The sequence below is a fragment of the Macrobrachium nipponense genome, chromosome 4 (genome assembly GCF_015104395.2).
Source record: "Macrobrachium nipponense isolate FS-2020 chromosome 4, ASM1510439v2, whole genome shotgun sequence".
Lineage (NCBI taxonomy): Eukaryota > Metazoa > Arthropoda > Malacostraca > Decapoda > Palaemonidae > Macrobrachium > Macrobrachium nipponense.
The window spans coordinates 116,658,963-116,682,759 of NC_061100.1; the positions used below are offsets into that span (position 1 = coordinate 116,658,963).

At 36.9% G+C, this 23,797-nt stretch overlaps 1 protein-coding gene across 5 annotated transcripts in view; it reads left to right on the forward strand.

Moving 5' to 3' along the window:
- Positions 1-23,797, forward strand: part of LOC135211084 (ankyrin repeat and SAM domain-containing protein 3-like) — a 172,153-nt gene that overhangs the window by 80,107 nt on the left and 68,249 nt on the right. For all 5 annotated transcript variants that reach the window (XM_064244153.1, XM_064244155.1, XM_064244156.1 and 2 more), the window contains exons 5-7: positions 14,096-14,286; positions 15,044-15,160; positions 16,387-16,528. In XM_064244153.1, the coding sequence (XP_064100223.1) occupies positions 14,096-14,286; positions 15,044-15,160; positions 16,387-16,528 (450 nt within the window). The remainder of the gene's footprint in view (positions 1-14,095; positions 14,287-15,043; positions 15,161-16,386; positions 16,529-23,797) is intronic.

Below are 23,797 nucleotides of genomic sequence, written 5' to 3' on the forward strand. Positions count from 1 at the left end.
ATTTCTCGAATATGCCTGGGCGATATCGCTGGTCACTAATCGCTGGTACGGACAGAGGCTTTTTGGGGGAGATGAAAACCAGATGTCTAATGGCTAAAAGCCTAATGTTTTGAGTAACAAAATCCCTTCGCTAAGAAAAATCATTATCGTATTATTCCCTTTCCCTTTCTTCCTTATTATCCGTTTCGTGCCTTTTTCTTAAGTATTATTAAGTTATTGTCTTTTGGAATAACGACACTGTGCCACACTATTACAGTCTCGGCCCGCTACCTCGCTGACTCCGACAGCGTTATCTAAGCTGAAGCAAATATTATACCTACAAGAGGACTCCTAACTTATGCTTCTTGGAAATCATATTGAAACTTTAACTCAAAAACATCAAAGTGAATGTAAACATGAGCAAATCCTTGATTAAGTAACATTAAAGGAATCATCAAAGTGAATTCAAATATGAGTAAATCACATTAAGAAACGTGAAACTGAATGCAAACAAAACTAAATCACCAAAAAACAAGAAAAACTGAAAGTTTAACATACATAAGCCCTTAAGTCACATAAGTTATATAAATGCATGGTAGAAGCAAAAAATAATGGTAACTATCCAAGTTTACAGTACATGATTGGTTCAGTCCTCAGTCCTATTCTATCTAGGTGGATATCGTTTTTCTTTTATGGAAAAATAAATTTCGTTCTTTGTTGACGACACTTGATGGCTTCTTGTTTGCTGCGACCTGTTGTTTGGAGACTAAGTCCTGGGAGAAAATATCCTTGTGTATTTGTATGCAATAACAAGTGTGTCCTTGACTTCCTACTGAGATTGTGTATTGTGTTTATTCAAAATTTCATTGGACATTCTTACTGTAATTTCTGAGTAACCTTGTACATTAAACAATATAACTTCACTGCTTGATACTAAAACAAAATTGGCAACTCGGTTAAAGGAACCGGTTAGTGGTTAATACTTGTAGGTTTCTTCTACTGTGACAACAATTAGTAAGTTTTCACCAATCAATATCTTGTTAGTAAGTTTTTCACAACTTACTATCTTTGTTAATGAGTCTTCATCAATTAACTTCTTGTTAGTGAGTCTTCATCGATTAATATCTTATTAGTAAGTTATCATCAATCAACATCTAATGGATTTGAACAAAGTAAGTATATTAATTACCCCTTCAAAATCTTGATCATTTCTAAAACGAATTCTCTTATCTTAAAAATCTCTTAATGTCTATCTTAACCCGTCTTATTTATTCTTTTACTTCTAAGAATGTTCTTATGGAACGATTAAACTTCATATACGTCTTGAAATTCTTATACTGCGCATTGAACCGTTTCTTACATACCCAAATATTTCCCTTCAAGTCAAAATTAATTTGAAGTTAGTGCACATAACTCAAAAATTCTTGCTACAAACCGACTAATTAAAGTAAGAATAGTAACAATAAAAGATTATTCCTAAGTCGAACCGATGAAGGTAAACTTAGCATAAAGAAATCAAATAAATACATGGAATAATGGGATGAATTAATGGGTTTTGGTTTATTCTGCTTCACTGAAAAGTGACTCTTCGATTTCTTAGGTTATATCTAGTTCCTTCTTCTGGAATGTCTTCTGACGTCTCTGTCATTTCGGATTCTTTAACTTCTTTGGTTCTCTTGACCTTGTCCTTGTTTATCCAAAATTCTTCTTCTTCTAATGATTCAGCATATGTGGAAGGCATTTGGCTATTCATTTTCTTAACCTTTATCTTAGTTTCTTGTACGTCTACGACCTTGTATGGCCCTGTGAATTTTGTGGCTAACTTATAATTAATACCACTTCTTACTTCTTTCTTAATATAGACTTCATCCCCTTTCTTGTAGTCTACAGGCCTTAATCCTTCTTGATGCTTCTCTATCATATTCTGCTGGGCTTCTTCTAAATTCTTGTGCAATTGCTTGTGTATTACTTTAAAGTTTCCGATTCTTATCTTCATGATATCTTCAGAGTAATTAGGCTGTATTGGCTGATTCAGCCATGCATAAGGTAATCTGGGTTCATATCCCATCAAGGCTTTTATGGGAGTTGCACGAATACTCGTATGATGCCTTGCATTTAATGATAATTGGACTAAAGGTAAATTGACGTCCCAGTCAGGATCCTGTCCTACTGTGTGACGTAATACGTCTAAAACCTTCTGCCTGTTATTCCTTCTACTAAGCCATTAACTAGCTGGGTGATACGGCTGTATCGCTACCTTTCTACCTTAAAGGCGTTACAATTTCTTGAACTAATGAGTTTGTTGAACTCGGTCCTATTATCAGAAATAATGAGCTGTGGGGCAGAATATCTGCAAATATCTTATCAAAGAGAGCGGTTGCACATTTCCTTGGCACTTTTACTAGTTAGTGGTACCAACTCTGTTATATCTCGTGAGCGCGTCGATACATAACTAGTATATTCTTATTCCCTTTTACTCGTGGTATGAAGATTAGTGATAAGATCAATAGATACTCTTTCGAAAGGAGTCTGTGGGATAGGATATTTCCCTAGTGGTACTTCCTTGTCTGTTCTTCCCTTGTAGCTGTTGCAATGTATTGCAGCTCTTCACATAATTACTAACATCCTTGTGAATCCCTTTCCAATGGAAAGTTCTCTGGATTAGTCTAATTGTCTCATCCCTTCCTGGGTGAGCTCTCATGTCATCGTCGTGCATTAGCTCAATGACCTTGTTTCTTAGACTTTTAGGTACTAACCTTTTGTGCAGTACACCTAGAAATTGACCAAATGGGTCATATTCGTGGCACATCCAAATTAATACGCCATCTATGTCCGTTAGTGCATCTGTGGGACATCCAACCTTCCTACCTAGTTCGGTTAATTCTTGTTGGCTGTGTTTTCTTTCGTTTCTAACGTATTTGAACAGTTCCCTTATATCTTCATCTCTTTCTTGTTCTTTTATGAAATTTTGCCGGGAAAGCTCCTCTGTATAGTGCATGGTGAATACATTTACGTCATTGCACATTGTTTCATTCTTTTCTTCTTCTTGACTTATCATATTTATACTATCATCTTGTGATACATATCTTGATAATGCATCTGCTACCTTATTCGTCTTCCCAGGGACATATTTCACCTCTATATCATAATCTTGGGCTGTCATGAACCAACGGGCTCTTCGTCCAGAAAAATTAGGGTTCTTTAACATTTCTACTGCAGCTGAATGATCCGTGAACACGGTTATCTTGTAACCAAAAATGATATATCTGAAATGCTTTAAAGCGTCTATTATAGCTAGAGACTCGAGGTCTGTTACTGAGTAGTTCACTTCTGAGGGCTTCAATTTCCTACTGTAATAAGCTATCGCATTATACTTATTATCTTGTCTTTGCATTAAACATGCTCCTATACCAATGTGGCTTGCGTCCGTGGCTAAAAAGAATTCTTTGCCAAAGTCTGGGAAGCTAAGTACTGGGGGATGTGTTAATCTTTCTTTCAATTCATCGAATGCTTCTTGCTGCTTGTCTGTCCATACAAATGATACGTGTTCCTTTAAAAGTTCAGTTAGTGGTGCGGATATGACTGCAAAATTCCCTATGAATTTGCGGTAAAAACCTGCTAAACCTAAGAATGACTTTACGTCCTTCTTGCGCTGAGGTGTAGGATATTCCTTGATCGACTTAATCTTTTCGTCGTTTACTTCTACGCCCTTTTCACTTAGTGTATGCCCAAGGTAGTCTATTTTCCTTTTAAGGAAGTTACACTTCTTTAATTTAAGCTTCAGGTTGGCTTTTCTTAATCTCTTTAGGACTTCTCTGACTAAGTCTATGTGTTCCTCTATGGTGTCTGTTGCTATTACCAAATCATCTATGTAACAGTGTACGTCTTTGCCTAGTAAATCGCCCAAAATTTTATCCATTAATCTTACAAAAGTTACCGGGCTTGACTTTAGACCAAAAGGCATTCTTACATACTGGTATCTGCCGTTACTAGTGGAAAAAGCAGTCAAAGGTTTACTTTCTTCGTCTAGAGGAATTTGCAAGAATCCTTGCAATAAATCTATAGTGGTGAAGTATCTCTTGGACCCTATAGTGGCGATAAGATCTCGCATTGACGGCATTGGATAAGGATCATTTTCAGTAATTTGGTTCAATTTTCTGAAATCCACAACTATTCTGTAAGTTTTGTCCCTTTTAGGAACTAGCAAAAGTGGAAAAGACCATGGGGATTTAGATGGTTCTATTATTCCTTGCCTATTCATATTCTTTGTACTTCTCTTCAATGATCTCCTTCTGGGAATGTGCTACTCTGTAAGCTGGTATGTAAATTGGCTTGGTGTTTGATGGAATGTCTATCTTGTGCGTTATTTCGCGTGTATTTCCCAAGGTGTCGCCGTCTAGAGCGACTATATCCTGATATTCGCACAATAAGTCTATGAATTCTTCTCTAACATGGTTTTCCTTAATGTCCTTTAAATGAGATCCTATTTTAGCTCTTCTTCTCAGTTTTATGTCCTGAGCATAATTTTCATTTCCTTTACGGATCGCGGCTACCGTTTCCCTTTCTACAACTCGGATAGGTATGAGATACTTCTGCTAAGCCTATCTCTGTACCTGGTGTTAATTTAACCTTTCCTCCTCTGTTATTCGTAATCTGTAACGCTATTTTGCCCTGTCTGACTTCGTGTAAACTAGAAGAATAATGTATTCCGTTTACTTGCGACTTTTCAGTAAGCGTGAGAATTTCCTTCCCTTCAAAAATTGGATTTACTGTACATTCTACCCACGTACTTTCCCCTGGTTTAAGTCTTAATCCCTCCCTCTAACTTTAAATAAGTGCATTGATTTGATTCTAAGAGGTTAATGATCTGTTGTGAACTCGTGATGCATTCTGGATATCTTCCCTCTGTCTTATCCTTCTTTAAAATACCTTTCATCGTGGGATTCTCTTGAGTTTGGCTTCTTTTAATTGACTTGCATATTGGTATTCTAGAAATCTCATGACCGTTGTTAATCACTAGTTGTTCTCTAGGAGCATCAATGCTTATCCCTTGTCTAGCCATAGTTGGATAACCTATCAGCAAAAAATGAGCAAAAGTTAAATGTATATCTCTGGCTACCGAACATTTTCTCTTAGAGCAATTCTTCCTAGCCTAAATGGAAAATCTAACTGTCCAATTACGTGGATATCATTACCCTGGACGTCTGTGATTCTACAATCTACCGCTTTGTGTTCAATTATTAAGTGAGTAATAAAATACAACCGATACACCTTTTCTGACATTATATTCTTAGGACTACCTGTATCAAAGAATGTAACAATAGGTTTCTCTAGACCGACATGTGCGGGAAATAATGGTCTATAATTATATTCATTTCCTACATCAACTTTGCTAACCTGTGTAGCTGGGCTTAGCCTTGACATTCCGGACGTTCTCTCTGTTATAGAGGAAGATTAATTGTACCAGTAAGCAGAAAATTTCCCATTGCGTCGTCCGACATTGACTGAGCTGGTTGATACCCTATACTTGCTGTTTGATTGGGATATCTATTTGGGACGGAATCTCTATTTTCTCTAGCTGGGGGAGATTGACTATTGTTTCTACTTCTGCCTCTCGACTGAGATCTACCTCTAGGAGCTGAAACAAATTTATTTCTGCATACTCGAGCACTATGTCCTGTTCTCTTATGGAAAGGACAGAAGGCTATCCCTCGGCAGTCACTGGCATAATGTCCTCTCTTCTGACAGTTATAACACGTGACTGTCGAAAATCCTCCTTGAGAAGATTTACCTGGCATCTTATTCTGATTTCTAGATGGTGTCCTAGATCTATTTGGACCCTTTTCTTTTTGTCCTATAGCGACTAAAGGTCTGTATATAGGATTCCCTTCAGGTCTTCTACCTAGGATTTTTGTTTCCTCCTCTTCAATCTCTGCTACATCATCGGATGTCTCCCACTTACGAGTCATCCTTGCAATGACTTCCGTTGGCAGGCTTCCAATCATTATTGCTAGTCTAAATATTTTTTTAACATGACTCATTAGCATTTTTTGCTTGCCTCCTTTTACCTCTATCCAACCTGTGGTTTCCATGAAGTTACCCCATTCATTCATATTGTTATACAACTGAGAGCTAAACTCTTGATAACGTCTTTCGTCTAACTTAAATTGACGCACTATCCTTGCCAAGCTAGTAACTGGATCTCTTTCACCAACTGTGGAATAAACCTTCCTGAAATACCGTTTCAATTCTTCCCAATTCTTAAGATCTCGGTAAGTCTCGGAGTGGACGTATCGTTCTAAGTCTCCTCCGGCTTCCAAATCAAGATAACTCTTGGCTTCAATAAGCTTTTCTCTATCTGTCCCCGTTATGCTATCTAGGCGTGTCTCCACTTGCTCTATCCAGTTTTCTAAGTTACAAGCTAACTGACCATCCTTTCTTCCGCAAAATTTAGCTATGTGATTAATCACATGTCCCTTATGTGTTCCCATTACTGCTGCGTTCGAATTCGCGGACTCTGTACCTTCCGGCATGGTTTATTTTCCTTGTTTGGCTTCTCGTGAGCACAGGCGTTCTTACGTTCTGATAAGTAGTCGGTCTCCCTTTGACCATCGACTCGACTTCAATTAATCTTGTCACTATATCAATCTTTATCTCATCGTATCCCATCGCTCTGCCACCAATAAATCTATGACGGTACTTACTTTCTTTGCACAGATCTAAGGTAACGTGTGCCGACTTTGGAGGCTGTTCTTTGGGGAATTAGGTAAAGGGGTTCTGTTAGGATGAGAAATGAAGATTGATATTTTCCTAACATAGGTTTATTCTTCGTAGGGGTTCTTACAAATGTCTTTCCACCTTCTGAGTTACTGGGCTCTTGGACTGATAAAACTTAATTGGCACTTGTTGCAATTACGAGTTTATAGGCACGAGGGAAATTTACTGAGTATTGATTGTCACTTTCACTGTCTTTGATTGCTTCGCACACCACACTTTTGCACCTGTTCTTCTTCTGGGGATTCTTCTGTCTTTCTCTGTTTCACGGCCATGCCACTGCAGTTCTCCCCTCAGGCTCCCCGGTTGTTCTCTCTCTTGGCTTCTCTGTTCCCCTTTTTTCTCTGCTCTCTTTTCTCTCTGTCTCGCCTTTTTGTTCAGTTGAAATCTCCTTAGCCCCGCCTTTGGATTTTTGGATTCTGACTGGGTGTGGCATTTTCTGAAAGACTTTTTGTGTCTTAGTGGCTATTAACTTCATACGAGACCGCCTTCCTGTCAGGTCTTCTACAGTAATTCGTAGGCTTTGAATTTGTATACGCCTCCTTCTTCATGTCCTGGCTTCTTAGGGGCGTATCCCTTGGTAACCTCATAGGTCATTCGTTGATACCCCTTTTGGGCTGTCTTATGACCAACACTCATGGCTTTTGATTCGTCGATACTAGAGGCCTATATTTGGGAGGGTGGAGCTTTTAAGAATTTGGTACTTCCCTCTTTCTAACAACGGGTCATAGAATTCCTTTTTAACGTATGCCAGATGGCTCTCTCTGACCTGTTCACGAAGGGAACGGCGATTAGTCATAGGCGCTAATGAGAGTAGTTTCCAATTTCTCGAATATGCCTGGGCGATATCGCTGGTCACTAATCGCTGGTACGGACAGAGGCTTTTTGGGGGAGATGAAAACAGATGTCTAATGGCTAAAAGCCTAATGTTTTGAGTAACAAAATCCCTTCGCTAAGAAAAAATCATTATCGTATTATTCCCTTTCCCTTTCTTCCTTATTATCCGTTTCGTGCCTATTTTTCTTAAGTATTATTAAGTTATTGGTCTTTTGGAATAACGACACTGTGCCACACTATTACATATAATCTATATAATATCGAATATATATATCTATATTATACATATATCTATATATAATATATATATATCTATATAGATATATCTATAGAATATCTATATATATATATATATATATATATCTATCTCATAGATATATATATATATATATCGTATATAATATATCAGATATAATAGATATATATTATAGTATATATCTATATATATATATCTCATATATCGATATTAGATCTAGTAAGATATATATATATATAGATATATATATAGATAGATATATAGATATATGATATAGAGATATATAAATATATAGCAGATAGAGTATAGAATAGAGATTATATATCGATATATAGATATATATATAGATCTATATTATAGGATGAGATACTATATATATATATATAAATATTAATTATATATATAGGTATATTAGATATATATAGCTATTATAATTTATATATTAGTATAGTATATATATTTATATAGTTATAGATATCTATATATATATCTATATATATATATATATATATAGATATAGATATATTATATATTATATAGTATATATATATATATAATATAGATAGATATCTATATAATTATATATATATATATATTATATATATATATATATATGTAATATTATTATATATATTTATATTTATTTATATATATATATGATATATATAATATATATATATTTATATATATATATATATATATATATATATTCCTTATATATTTTTATATATATTAATATATATATATATATATTATATATATATATATATATATATATATATTATATATATATATATATTCCTTCGGAGAAAGGAATAATTTTTTTCATGTAAATCCACCATTGCATTATTTAATGTTAAAAGCCTCTCATAGTATTGGCTACCTGCTGACACAAAGATTAAATCAATATTGCCTTGAACATTTCTTTGGGTGTATAAGGCCATGGATGATCACCATGATCATCCAAATGCAGTAAAGTTTAAATTCAGGCATAAAAAATTGTTGTTAGGGAAGGAAATGAAGGTGATAAGTGAAAAGTGTAACATCACCTCAGTTGAAAAATCCCTTGAATCTCCTAATGAAGGTGAGTATGTAACAAAGGAAAGGGAGTTAGCATTAGAAATATGACTAACAACACAGATGTTTAGAAATTTAGATTTTGATTTAGGAAAAGATGTTTTTGATGAGGAAGAAAACGTTTTGAGCGCAAACACAGTAATAAAAAAGATATCGAGGGAGTAATTGAGGAGGAGGCTCTTAAATACATTGGGGGATATATTGTCAAAATATTTTGTGTGAAATACCCTGAGTTAGGAAATAAGAATAAATAAGTACCAAGGAGTGATACTTGGATAGACTGTGTAAGTAGGGAGGAGTTGCATGTACCTTCTAGTCATTTTTTTTCACAGTTAGTAATAATGCGGAAGATCTTTAATGCTGAACGCGGAAAAGCACTCAGAGGGCAAACGTTTCAAAAAGCTTTGCTTTGAATTGAAAAAGTCTAATATTGACGTTCCTGACGATGTTGTAGCTTTTTATGTAAAGATATCCGTATATTTTCGAATGAGATATCATAATAATTTGATAAAGTATAGGAAACATCAAGGGCAACCATGCAGGGAGGCACTAAGAAAAAAGATAAAAGTTGTAACTTAATCAAATATTTTCAAAATGCAAATGTTGTTTTATTTACATTCTTTTGACACTTGAAAGATCACATTATCAAAAACATTCTCTTCTAAAAAGATTCTTGACGATGTGTTAGACCTACGTTCTTAATGGTTCTCACCACGGTCTAGGCTTTGGTTCTCACCACCGCGCTCCCTCAGATGACGTAGGTGCGCAGAAGAGGCTTAAAATTGGGATGCTGTCTGGCTGACCTGTTCTATCTGGACCGTGTTACAGGGTAATTAGTTAACATAACTCAATAAGCCTAAAACATTCATCCATACAAGAAAATGCAATATTTTTTCTGTTATCGTAAATTTTGATAATTATTGTCAAAGAAATTGTGAGAAATGGCATCTGTAGAGATTCCGTGGGCCGCAGAGATGGGAGTATCACTGTTCAACCATGATCAGTGTAAGCACAGACTTCAAGTAGTCTACACGTTCGAGTTCACCTCTGACATTTGCTTGCTTTTACATATGCTTATCTATGTTTGGCAAGAATTTCATCGTGATCATGCCAATGAGGAAAAGACAAGGAAAACATCTTGCTAACATAAAGACGAAGAAAATTCGCTCTAATATGATTACAGAATATCATAATATATGTGATATTAGCGTAGTTAGTGAAGAGAGAGAGAGGGAGGGTTGCGCCCCCATCTTGCCTGAGGCACACGTCACACTGTCCCCCAGGCTACGATCTTTGAGCAAAGGGATCTTAACCCTCTTACGCCGAATGGACGTATTAAACGTCGAGTCAAAATGTCTCCCGTATGCCGAATGGACGTATCATACGTCGACTCAAAAAAGTTTTTTTAAATATTCGCGGAAAAATACTTTTAGACCTACCAGCCGAAAACTTTTGAATCACGCGCCTTGGGGGATGCTGGGAGTTCACGGATCAAGGCGTTGTTTTGTTTACAATCGCTACACAGGCGCGCAAGCGCGAATTTCTTTCTTATCGCACTAAAAAGTATCAGTGACACATCTCAAAAATTATTTCGTCACTTTGACATAATTTTTGCACCATTTTAAATTATCCTTTACATGAAGTATTATATATGAAAATTTGCGCAATTTCATGTAAAATACAACAAAAAAATACTCATGATTGTAGCTTTTATCAGTTTTGAAATATTTTCATATAAATAACGATAAGTGCCAAAATTTCAACCTTCGGTCAACTTTGACTCTACCGAAATGGTCGAGAAACGCAATTGTAAGCTAAAACTCTTATATTATAGTAATATTCAATCATTTGCCTTCATTTTGCAACAAATTTGACGTCTCTAGCACAATATTTTGATTTATGGTGAATTTATGAGAAAACTTTTTCCTTACGTTCGCGCGGTAGCTCTTCCGATAAATTTTTTCGTGCGATTGTCCTAATGTTTGCACCATTTTAAATTTGCCGTTATATAAAGTTTTATATATGGAAATGTGCGCAATTTCATGCACAATACAACTAAAAACAACCCATGGTTGTAGCTTTTATCAGTTTTGAAATATTTTCATATAAATAACGTTAAGTGCAATAATTTCAACTTTCGGTCAACTTTGACTCTACCGAAATGGCGGAAAAACGCAATTGTAAGCTAAAACTCTTATACTCTAGTAATATTCAATCATTTACCTTCATTTTGCAATGACTTGAAAGTCTCTAGCACAATATTTCGATTTATGGTGAATTTATGAAAAAAAAAAAAAAATTTCCTTACATCCGCGCGGTAACTCTTCCGAAAAAATCAGAATTTTTTGTGTGCGATTGTCGAAATGTTTGCAATATTTAAAATTAGCTGTTACATAAAGTTTTATATATGAAAATGTGTGCAATTTCATGTAGAATACAACTAAAAATGATTGAAGGTTGTAGCTTTTCTCTTTTTTCGAAATATTTTGCATATAAATCACGATAAATAGAAAAAAACCACGTTCGGTCAAATTTGACTCTACCGAAATAGTTGAAAAACGCAATTGTAAGCTAAAACTCTTACGGCCTAGTAATATTCAGTCATTTATCTTCATTTGGAAACAAATTTGAAGTCTCTAGAACAATATTGTCATTTATGGTGAATTTTTGAAAAATATATTTATCTTCCCTCCGCGCGCCGATTCGTGGCCGCAAGTCTCCGAAATGCGTACATCGCATTATCCTAATATTTGCTCCTTTTCATATTAGCCGTTTTATAGTTTCATATATCAAAATATGCGCAAATTCATGAAGAATACAATAAAAAATAATTGAAGGTTGTAGCTTTTCCCATCCCCGAAATATGTGCATATAAAAAAATATATATATAAAAATTTCGACATTCGGTCAAATTTAACTCGTCCGAAATGGTAGAAATCTGCAATTCTAATCTAAAACTCTTACAGTATCATAATAGTCAATCATTTGTCTTTATTTTGAAACAAATTTGAAGTCTCTAGAACAATATTTAGATTTACGGTGAATTTTTGAAAATAACATTTTTTTACATCCTCGCGTTACGAATTCGTACATCATTTTGTGATAATATTTTTCCGGTGTTGCTTTTATTGTTTTACAATGTATTATATATCAAAATGATTGCAATTTAGTGTACAATACAACGAAAAAAAAATTAACTCGTTAGCTTTGACCGTTTTTTGCACAGCGTGATTTGAATACAATTGTATGAATTTTTTTTTTGCTACTATATATCGCATTATTTACATATGATAATGATATTATTTTTCATTGCTGATGTTTGCATACTAAACTTCAGGCAATGACAAAAAAATGAGCCAAAAATGAACTATTAATCTTCAAAACTAAGCGAGCTGTGATTTTTTGAAAAAAATATTTTTTCCGCTTCCGCGCTCACTCCAAACCGGCCCCGGCATATGGGAGAGGTTTTGATTTTTAGGGCTTCGGCGTAAGAGGGTTAATTTACGATAAATAACATAGTTTTGGTTTATTAATACCCAAAAAGGAATATGAAATTCATAATAATCATGATTTATTAGCATTGTCTTTGTAAAAAGAGAGTACAACTTTGAATTTCACCCTTGACATTCTCTTGCGTTTACGTTTGTTTATTTTTGTTTCGGCAAGAATTTCATCGTGCCAAAACAGAAAATACTAGGAAAACATCTAGGTAACATACAGAAGAAGAAAATTTGTTGTAATAAGCCGAGTTAGTGAAGGAGAGAGAGAGAGTTTCGTAGGAAGGAGTGCCCTGTCTTGCCTGATGCAGTGCCCCAAGCTACGATATATGAGCAAAGGGATCATCATTTATGATTAAATTATGATAAATAAAATAGTTTTGGTTTATTAATACACAAAACGAAATATACATTCATAATAATCATTATTTATTAACATTGTCGTTATAAAAATACGAAGAAAAACTTTGAACGCCCGTATCTCAAAACTATAGTTATTGACCTTCAAAATCTATTTTCTCACTTAGTTTTAAAGCTATAACATTGGAATTTGGTAAATAACTCAGAAAGACATTATAGAACAATCAAATGAAGCCCTTTTTTCCATTTTTTGTTTCGTCTTTTTTTTAATAAATTTTGTTTTTCTAATTTATAGGGTTTATTTTTTTACCATAATGAAAAATTCATATCTAGCAAAAAAATGACTTTTAGAAAAAAAAAACTCCTCATTTGATTGGAGGTCTACATCAGGTCTATATATGGTAGTAATCCCAGGTCTTAATATTAAATATCAAGGGAGGAGATAGAATTTGAAAAATGGTTATTTTTGGGATAAATCGCCCTGGCGTCACAAAAGCGAAGGTCAGAGGCGAAAATCATATGCGGTTTGGAGATGTCCCAAGTCACCTTATTAAGTGGTATGAATATCAAAGTCCTGTCCTTAAAGAATGGCATTAGCCGGCCGGCGCCCTTAAGGGGCAAAAGTGCAAGAGTGTGGAATGAAATAAGATCCTTGTTTATAATAGTCACAAATTAAGATTGTCAAGGAACCAGAGGAACATGTCATTGAGTTTGAGAAAAGGGCAGTTGACAGCCTAAACAGTCTTATGTATCACTTGATTGACTGAAAGGTTTCACTTAGACAAGATAAAAGTGACCAAAACTCAAACTTGTTTCAGTCTGACTTAAGTGAGATTGCAGTCCAAAGCATTTGTAAGTTTTGATAGATTTTGAGATTCAAAAATTATCATCGTAGATAAAAAATTTGAGCATTGTAGCAGGAAAAATAAATGTTTAATTACATTATGACCATAAATGGACTGCATACTGAAGATGGATATTGAAGATATGGGTTCATGTATGAAGTGTTGGTAATGGAAAAGTGTATACCAGGTATTTAATTAGTAATGTAATAGCTACCTGAGGATCCAGGTGGTGCATGTTTTGTTACTACTGATTATCTGTCTGCTAGACAAGGCTGTAAAACTGAGGTCATTTCATGACCAGAAATGTTGGCATATATTAGTGATAACTTTTTATGAGAACTAATTTTGTCCAAAAAAATTGTTGTTACCAACATTCATTGCAGCTAAAGTTGAGCAGTGTTATTACATACACAGTAAGAACATTTGTGGCCAAAGGATTAACAATACAGATGAAAAAAAATTTCTTACAGTGAAAGAGCCACAGGAATGACTCCCCTAATGTATGCTGCAAAAATGGGTGATATAGGATTGGTGAAAGCATTGTTGCAAAAGGGAGCTGCTACATCACTCACCACACATCAAGGCCACACAGCTGCAAGAATTGCTCAAGATGCTGGTTTTTATGAAATTGCAGCAGCAGTTACACAGAGTGGATTACAAGGTAAAGTTACTTGATCTTTCACTGTGTAATTCTAGGTTGTCCACTGTCATCTTTCTTATAATGTTTAAGGTTTTATCTTGCCTTCTGGTGGTAGGTACTATTATTTTTTATGACCGTGTGGTTTTGTATAAATAATATATGTGCAAATGCACTGTACGTAATTTGAAATTTTTAAGTGATATATTTTAAAAACATTAACTTAAGAATAGATTGACCGACCGGACATTTCCCATGTCAAAGAGTATTTATTAAAGAGTCAAAATGAGTTTAAAATGTTATTGAGTTTTGAGGGGGATAAGTTTCCTCCCTCTTCCAGAAGATACAACTGATAACAGTCTAATCTGGAGTAAAGGAATGAAAAGAACCAATAGATAATCGTACAGTAATCACGACGAATCAGTTTGTTTAATTAGAACTCTCTCTCTCTCTCTCTCTCTCTCTCTCTCTCTCTCTCTCTCTCTCTCTCTCTCTCTCTCTCTCTCTCTCTCTCTCTCTCTCTCTCTCTCTCTCCCCTATTGTATGTCTATTATTTAATGCTCCAGACAAGGCATGGCTTTGGTTAGCACTTAAATTTCTCGGCTTCATAAGCATTTTGTTCTTGGGCCACATCTGAATTTTTCAGATTTCTTGCAATCACGTTCCCCCACATTAGGCATTAGTGTTTACAAATGTGTATTTGTAAAGGGTGGATTAATATGTATAGCATAACTCATTTTAGCACACAAGTACTTTATGTATTTTGGTTTCATACTTTCAGTTGGGAGTGCGCCTAGTTTGTATGATGGTCCAGCAGCGATAGAGGCTCGACGAACAGACCAGCAAGTAAACCAGAGAACAAGTAGGAGCAATAGTACCACACCATCTGTAGATAATAGTAAGATGTCATGTACTTTTTCAGTATGAGAAGGCTAGAACCTAAGAGTGCTTGAAAACATCCCATTGCAATGCTTCTGGCAAGCAAATATTTCTATGGAAGAATTCATTTTTGTTGGGTTTCACTGAATAGTGGTTAAAGCTTGAACTTATTAAAGGAATGGAGGTGCATTCTAGAAATTTAGTGACTAGTTTCTATTTTTATATTCTTAGCCATTCAAGGATACTTTTGTCCTTTTAGTGATATGTATTTAGCTGTTACATACCCCCTTAAATATGGCCAGATAATTTTCCATACATACTTAGTACTGAGAAATATAAGAAGAGCTCCTACCTTGTCGTTTGCCATTCGAGCTCCAAAGTCCCCTTTCATAGCTGTGAAATTATTCCAACTTGTTTTGTTACCTTAAGCAGACCTGCTTAGTTTGTTCTGTGAATTTTCAAATTTTAATGGTCATTTTACTTTTAGATTTGCTCTAGCATGATAATTTCACACATTATTATTGTAAATTTTGCACTAGTAATGTGTTTTTTATGTAGAAATAATAGAATAAGTGTGGTAATGTATTAAATATGGTTACTTGGCAGTAAGCAGTTTTGAAACTAAGTGGTGCCTTTCTTTGTCTGAATATCTGCTTTATTTAGCTTTATTATTATTACATAGCTAGGTTAGTTTAAGTTTTGTGTTTATACCCATTTCTGGTTGGTATGGTTCTTTTATAGGACTGGTATCTTTCATTTTTCAAGATTTGTATATTATTATATAAACAGTTCTCTGCAGATATGCTACATCAAATAAAGTTTCACAGCTTCATGTGCGTAGAAATTATTTCTTTAGATTACAGCCTATGAAATGGTATATTTTCTCATGAGCTTTTCATTAATGCCTATGGGGTAATTTTCGTATTTTGATTTATTTGTGATTACCACATTAACATTACGTTTGATAAGCTTAGTGTTTGCATATGTCTATATAGATTTTCCATTTTAGTTTAGGCTAGATTAAATAAAGTGTGTACCGTATAATGTTATAATTTTTCAAATAATAGTATTAGAACTGCTGGTAAGCAATACAGTAGCTTCAGTACTTGGGTGAGATTTGCTCATGAAATGTAGTTTTTTTTAATGGACAGGTTTATGAATAATGAAAAAAAAAATTGTGATTGTTTAGAACATTTTTAACATTTCCATCCTTACACTGATGTATTTTTTCCTTGTATTTTTTAGCAAATGTTCAACCAACAGACCTGGAAACTTTACTTGGCCAGTTAGGGCTGAGCTCGTACATGAATGTATTTCGAGAACAAGATGTTGATTTGCAAGTTTTCTTGACCCTTACAGACCAAGACTTGAAGGAATGTGGGATTCAGTAAGTATATTTGATACAGTAATTAGAAAATATGTTGAGAATATATACTTAATTCCTTTGAGTAAGTGGAATTTGAGGAAAATCGAATTTGTTTAAGGGGACCGTTCGCTATGATGTCTATTTTTTTTATTTATTACTCGAAATACATAATTTTCATATATGTTTTAGATATATATAACACCTTTGTCATATAAAAATTTCAAGTCATTTGAGCAAAAACATTTCGTTTTATTAGCAAAAATCATGATTTAAATAAAAAAAATTGGTAGAGATTTCTCCGCTAATATGACATCATTTGTATTGAAAATCATACCATACAAACTTCTTTATATACGGAACAATTCTGTGTGACAGAATTTTTATTTTTTGATTTTTTTATTTTTTATGAATTTTTTTATTTTTTTTTTTTAGTCTAGACACTCAAAAAAATCTAAAAAAAAAAAAAGAAAAAAAGAAATCAAAATTCTGTCACACAGAATTATGGGATTTTTATTCCTCTTTCCAATGATATCTTTCTCTCTAAAATTGGATAATAAATAACCGAGTAAACTCTACCGACATGCGCATAAGTATGTTTTTGAGTTATGAGCTCCCAAAGATTTGGTATGTAAATTTTCGCTTTTTTCTTATAAAAGTCAAAACAACATTATTATAATTACTTTATTTGTACTTTTATTGTTGATTTCTACATCAAGGATCCTGGTCCTACCCCTAAAAGTGGTGTTAATACCCTCAGCGTGACACCAGATAATGATTTTGACGGCAAGACATGAGACAATGAGGGTAGCTGATAACAATGAATTTTCGTGTTTTTCTTTCAGCACACTCCTGGCCTTCGCTAATTTTGCTAGCCTTAGTTGCTGAGTAGCCTTCTTGATCTTAGGTAACTTCGGCATTGCTATAACTTCACTAAGAAGTTATAAAAACAACGTAAATAGCTAGTAACCAAACGCAAGTGCCTACGCGCATGTACCTCCTCTGACGTCTGTGGCGTAACTGAGTCATTCTCTGAGTCTCGCCTATAAATAACCGCTCTGAGCAGCTCCCTTCTCGCCCAGTGTCACACTACCATTCATTGCTGCCAGATGTATGAGAATTTCGAAAAAAATCTTTAAAAATCGCTGTATATATGCAAAAAATAAACACGCAAAAACAATTCTGTCAAACTCAAGTCATAAAGACGACGCAGTTACGATGACGTCATCATTTAAAAACCGCTATATCTTCATTATTTATAAAAATAATTGGCTGAAACTTCTGGAAAGCATGCACGGCATGTTTCTGCATAGATACAAGTAATAACTCGATTTTTAATTTTTTCAAGTTGACATGTCATCCGCCATAGGGGACGGTCCCCTTAAACAAACATTGCTTGACATTAGCATCATCTTTGCTAGCAGTCATCATCAGACACTTTAGAGAAAAATAATCTTTCCTGACTTTCTAACCATGTATCCAGTCTTCACTCTCCTTGTCCAGTGTTTTATAATATCTGTGATCTCATTCTTTGGAAAATTTGTGCTTAAAAGTTTTAAGAAAGAATTATGGCTCATTAGATCACACTTGATTACTCTTGCTATCACTTCCAGATTGATGGTGTTGATATTTAATGGTATTTTCTTACTATTCCCCCTATTTGTATGTGTATCTATTTGCCACCTTGCACACCTTAGTTGCTGCCGATAGTTGTCAGCAAAATGTAAATAGTAAAATTATTTTCTTTGAACAGTAACCACCTCACCCTGTATTTTTTTCTGTAGTTGATAAATTTCAGGTTCTTGGTGAGTTCTTTTGTATATTTTGCTGCAGGATTAATTCAATTATATGTTTAATGAATTGTGGTTTTTATTTTGAAATTTGTACTACTCTGAATTAAGCATATATATGTATAGTCTAGCTCAGCAATTACATACTCCAATAACTATAATCTAGTAGATAGTGACTGAGCCTATTTCTTGTTTAGCTTAGGAATTGTTTTTGTAATTGTCAATTGGTAGATAGTGATTGAGCAGATTTTAACTAATTTTCACTTGTTTTCTTTAATGTTTCAATTAACATAGTGGTGTATTGGTCAGCAAAGTTAGTGTAGTTTTACTTAGTCCTATTGCATACATAGTAAAGCTTTATTTTATTGCAGTGTCTTACCGAACAATTATACAGCTGTAGGTTCCCTACGAATGGCAGACAATAGATTCAAAACTTCTGCGGTGGCGCCGCCACCGCTGATGTAGGTGAGTCATCTCCCTCCACTCGAGGGAGCTACAGGTACAACTGCCCAGGTAACATCAATTCGTTCTCTGCCGGCTTCTGGTGTACATCGGTGGTCGGTGCAGACTTTTCTTCATTTATTGGGAAGTTTATCTCTCCAATATCAGTGAAGTATTCAACTTCATGTTTGTGGGATTGTAGCTTAATTTCATTTCTGCAATTTTGTGGCCTTACCGTCATGTCGGACTCTAGTCCTTCAGTAGTTAGGTTTTGTGCCGCAGGGTGCAAAACTAGGCTAGTTAAATCAATTTATGATTCGCACACTAAGTGCATTAAGTGTAGGGGTTGTGAATGCTCGAGAGAATCAACTTGTGATGAATGCAAGGATTGGAGTGAACAACAGTGGAAAGTTTTTGTTTCTCACTCGGGAAAGGTAATTAAGGATAGGAAGAGGAAGGCAGCTCTCAGAGCTGAAAGTAAGACTAGTTTAGTTTCTTCTGCTTCTTCTATCGAAGCACCTGGTCCTATTCCTACTCCTTCTCCTCTCATTATGTCTCCGATCTTGAGTCCTCCTACTCCTGCACCTGTAACTCCCTTTCCAACTTCCCGTGGAGTTTCTCCTGACACCGTTGCTAGCCTCAAATCTAAATTTGAAAAGAAATTCGATGTATTAGCGAATACTGTTATGCAGTTAGGGTTATCTGTAAAGTCTTTCATTGAAAAGACTTCTAGTGAAGTGAGAAGTGTCAGTGCAGTGCAACCTGAGGGGGTGGCTGTTTGTCCCGATAGTTCTCCTAGACGAAGGTCCTTGTCTCGCTCCCCCGCCTCGGGGAGAAGACATACCGGAGGTCCAAGGGAGACTGTCAGGGTTTGCCCACAGACAGTCGCTTCCTCTGTCGATCCTGTGGTGCGACACCAGGAGTCGACTAAGCACCATTGGAAAGGTGTGTCATTTAGTCATCAGTTATCGACAGAGTCGAGTGATTTGTTGCCGGTTAGACGTCATAAGTGGTGTGATTCTTCAGCCTCACGTCCATTGAAAAGACATTCGACTGAAGAAGTGTTCTCTCCGCCCCCTGTGAAGAGGAACAGAGAAATAGACAACCCTCGCCCATCGTGTAGCGTAGCTACCCGGACTTCACCACGGACTCTCACGACAGCAACAGCCACCTTCGACTCGATTGCACAACGAACTGCTCCAAGTCCGTCGAGATCTTCGACTCATCTAGCAGTCGAAAGTTTACCTTCGACATCACATACGACAGAGAATTCGACTGGCACGAGACCTCCGGTACCGATCGTGTCGAAGTCCACAACTCCAGTTGCTATGACTTCAGCTCAAGAAAACGAGAATTTTGTTCCTTTATGTTGACAGTTGCAGAAGCTGATGAACTGGATGAAAGAAAGCAAACAATGTCCGAAGAACAATGAGTCGAATCAAGAACTCTCTCTGTCACCTATCTCTTCGGATGACGAGGAGGACTTAGAAGCAGACTCTATTCCTCTCTCGTCCTATTCGAAGCTTTTACGCTATCTTCTGGATATGTACCCGGATTACTTCGTAGCAGCCGCTCCCAGGTCACCTGCTTCCATCTATCTGATGAGAAGGAAGAATTTCGATCCTCTTCTCCCGAAGCTCGTACTGTCTAAGGCTGCTAAACAATCGCTTCGTGATATAGAAGACTGGTTGAAGTTCAAGAGAGAGCTCAGGAAAGCAACTTTCGCCTATCCTCCGTCGAAACTGGTCAAAAAGAGGTATAGGTTCTACGTAACCGGAGAAGCTCCCTCCATGGGAGTGTCTGCCTCCTCCCAGGGGGACTTCTCTGGCCTGGTAGATGCAAATAGGAGGTCCGCGTTTGCAGCAGCAAAAATATTCCTGACATCTCCTGGATTAGACCACTTGGTAAAGAATATCTTCAAGATTTTGGAGATTATGAGTTTCTTTGACTGGGTGATCGGAGCCCTCGCTACGAAAATAGAAGACTGTCCCACTCTCCAGGAGGACCTGGCAGCGGACTGGCTTGGAGTTTTGTCATGCGCTGACAAATCAGTTCGGGATGGTTGCGATGAGCTTGCCTCCCTTTTCGCATTCGGGACCCTCAAGAAAAGGCAGCTCTGGTGTTCTTTTGTTTCGAGAGAAGTCGCTTCACCTCAGAAGTCTGCCCTTTTGTTATCTCCTCTCGACAAGAATCATCTGTTTCCTGAAGAATTAATGGCCAAAAAGACACTTTCCGCACTGGAAAAGAAGTCCACTAATGACTTACTTGCTCAGTCTTCTAAGCAAGTTAAACCCTCGACTGTGACGCCTACCACCTCGGAATCACCCTTGCAGAAGAAACCCTTTCGAGGGGGCAAGTCTAGATCGTTCGTCAGACCTCGATCGAATTTATGACTCCCGACCAAGGCCTCGACAAAATCCGACACTAAATTGTCAAAGTGATCCTTCAATCCTTCATGCTCCGGTAGGGGCCAGACTGAGCGTCTTTTGGGAGGAATGGAGTCGCAGAGGGGCAGAACCCTGGGTGACCCAAGTTCTCCGGTTCAGTTACTCCATTCCTTTCAAAGACACTCCCCCTCTATCCAGTGTTCCCATCGCATTGCCGGCCTACTCTCCAGGCTCGGAGAAGTTTGTAGCCTTAACCCGAGAAATAGAGACTCGTGCAGAAGGCTGTCATAGAGGAGATAGGCAACAGACCATCCCCGGGGTTTTACAACTGTCTGTTCATAGTCCCCAAGACATCGGGGGGCTGGAGGCCCGTACTGGATGTAAGTGCACTGAATTTGTTCGTTCAGAAGACCAAATTCAATATGGAAACGACTCGTTCAGTGTTGGAATCCTTTCGTCAAGGGGACTGGATGGTATCCCTGGATATGCAGGATGCATACTTCCACATATTAATTCACCAGGACTCCAGGAAATACCTTCAGTTTATGTTCATGGGCAAGACCTATCAGTTTCGAGTTCTTTGCTTCGGCCTCTTGACAGCACCGCAGGTATTTGCGCGAGTGCTAACTCCACTGGGGAAGTGGCTTCACCTCCTGAACATCAGAGTGTCACTCTACCTAGACGACTGGCTTCTCCGCTCCTCTTTGGAAAGTCAATGTATGAAGGATCTCAAGAGGACTCTTTCATTAACTCACTCGTTAGGTCTCCTTATAAACGAGGAGAAATCTCAGTTATTCCCGACTCAGAGCATTCTCTATTTGGGGATGACTCTGAACTCTCGAGTTTTTCGGGCTTTTCTCTCACCAAAGAGAGTCCAGTCGTGTGTGGAAGTAGTACAGGACTTCCTGGACCGCAAGTCCTGTTCCGCCAACCGTTGGACAAGTCTGTCAGGGACACTAGCTTCGGTGGAACAGTTTGTCAAACTCGGAAGACTCCACATGAGGCCCCTACAATTCTTCCTGAAGGCGTCATGGTGCAGGAAGACTCAACTGGACTCAACAGTTTTCTCGATTTCAGACGAAATCAAAGAGGACTTAGCGTGGTGGCTATCAAAACCAAGACTGGTAGAAGTACTTTCGCTTCATCCGCTCTACCCAAACCTTCAGTTCTTTTCAGACGCCTCCGATGCAGGTTGGGGAGCCCTGTTGGGGAAGAACGAAGCGTTGGGGGAATGGTCGGAAACTCAACGCTCTCTTCATATCAACGTGAGGGAGCTATTAGCAGTGTATCTGGGACTTCAGGCGTTCGCTCATCTCGTGACGGGACAGGTGTTTGCAGTTCATGGAGACAACTCCACAGCACTTTCCTACATCAGGAAACAATGGGGGACGCGCTCTTTCACCCTCTACAACCTTGCAAAAGATCTGCTTCTGTGGGCAGAAAAATTTCAAGTTTCGCTAATCCCTCGGTTTGTTCAAGGGAAAATGAACATGCTGGCGGACGAACTAAGTCGACGTCACCAAGTACTGCCGTTGGAATGGACTCTCGATGCGAAGGTCTGCCTAGACCTATGGAAACTTTGGGGATGATAGACCTCTTTGCTACTTCGAGGAACAACCGTCTTCCGCTGTTTTGCTCTCCAGTCCCGGACCCTCTTGCATGGTCAGTCGATGCAATGTTACTAGACTGGTCGGGCCTGGATGCGTACGCCTTTCCCCCATTCGGCCTGATAAGACAGGTGCTGAACAGTGTCATTTCACGAAAAAGTCTCTCTGACACTAGTCGCTCCATTCTGGCCAAGGAGAGAATGGTTCCCAGATCTCCTCGACTTGCTCGTAGATTTCCCCAGGCTTCTTCCGTTAAAAAGATGTCTACTCAGACAACCGCAATACGCAAGGTTCCACCAAGGGTTATCCACTCTGGGACTGACAGGATTCAGACTGTCAGGAGTCTCGTCAGAGCGAAAGGTTTTTCGTGACGACCTGCAGAAGCTATTGCTAACTACAGACGAGATTCTTCTAACAGACTATACCAGTCTAAATGGGGAGTGTTTCGAAAGTGGTGTAAGCAAACTAAAGTCTCTTCTTCTGAAACATCGGTGAACGAAATAGTGTATTTCCATTTATTCCTAAGAGATGTTAAGGGGGCTGGCCGGCTAATGCCATTCTTTAAGGACAGGACTTTGATATTCATACCACTTAATAAGGTGACTTGGAACATCTCCAAACCGCATAGGATTTTCGCCTCTGACCTTCGGTTTTGTGACGCCAGGGCGATTTATCCTAAAAATAACCATTTTTCAGATTCTATCTCCTCCCTTGATATTTAATATTAAGACCTGGGATTACTACCAAATATAGACCTGATGTAGACCTCCAGTCAAATGAGGAGTTATTTTTCTAAAAGTCATTTTTTTGCTAGATATAAATTTTTCATTATGGTAAAAAAATAAACCCTATAAATTAGGAAAACAAAATTTATAAAAAAAGACGAAACTAAAATTTGAAAAAAGGGCTTCATTTGATTGTTCTATAACGTCTTTCTGAGTTATATTCCAAATTCCAATGTTATAGCTTTAAAATTAAGTGAGAAGATAGAATTTGAAGGCCAATAACTATAGTTTTGAGATACTGGCGTTCAAAGTTTTTCTTCGTATTTTTATAACGACAATGTTA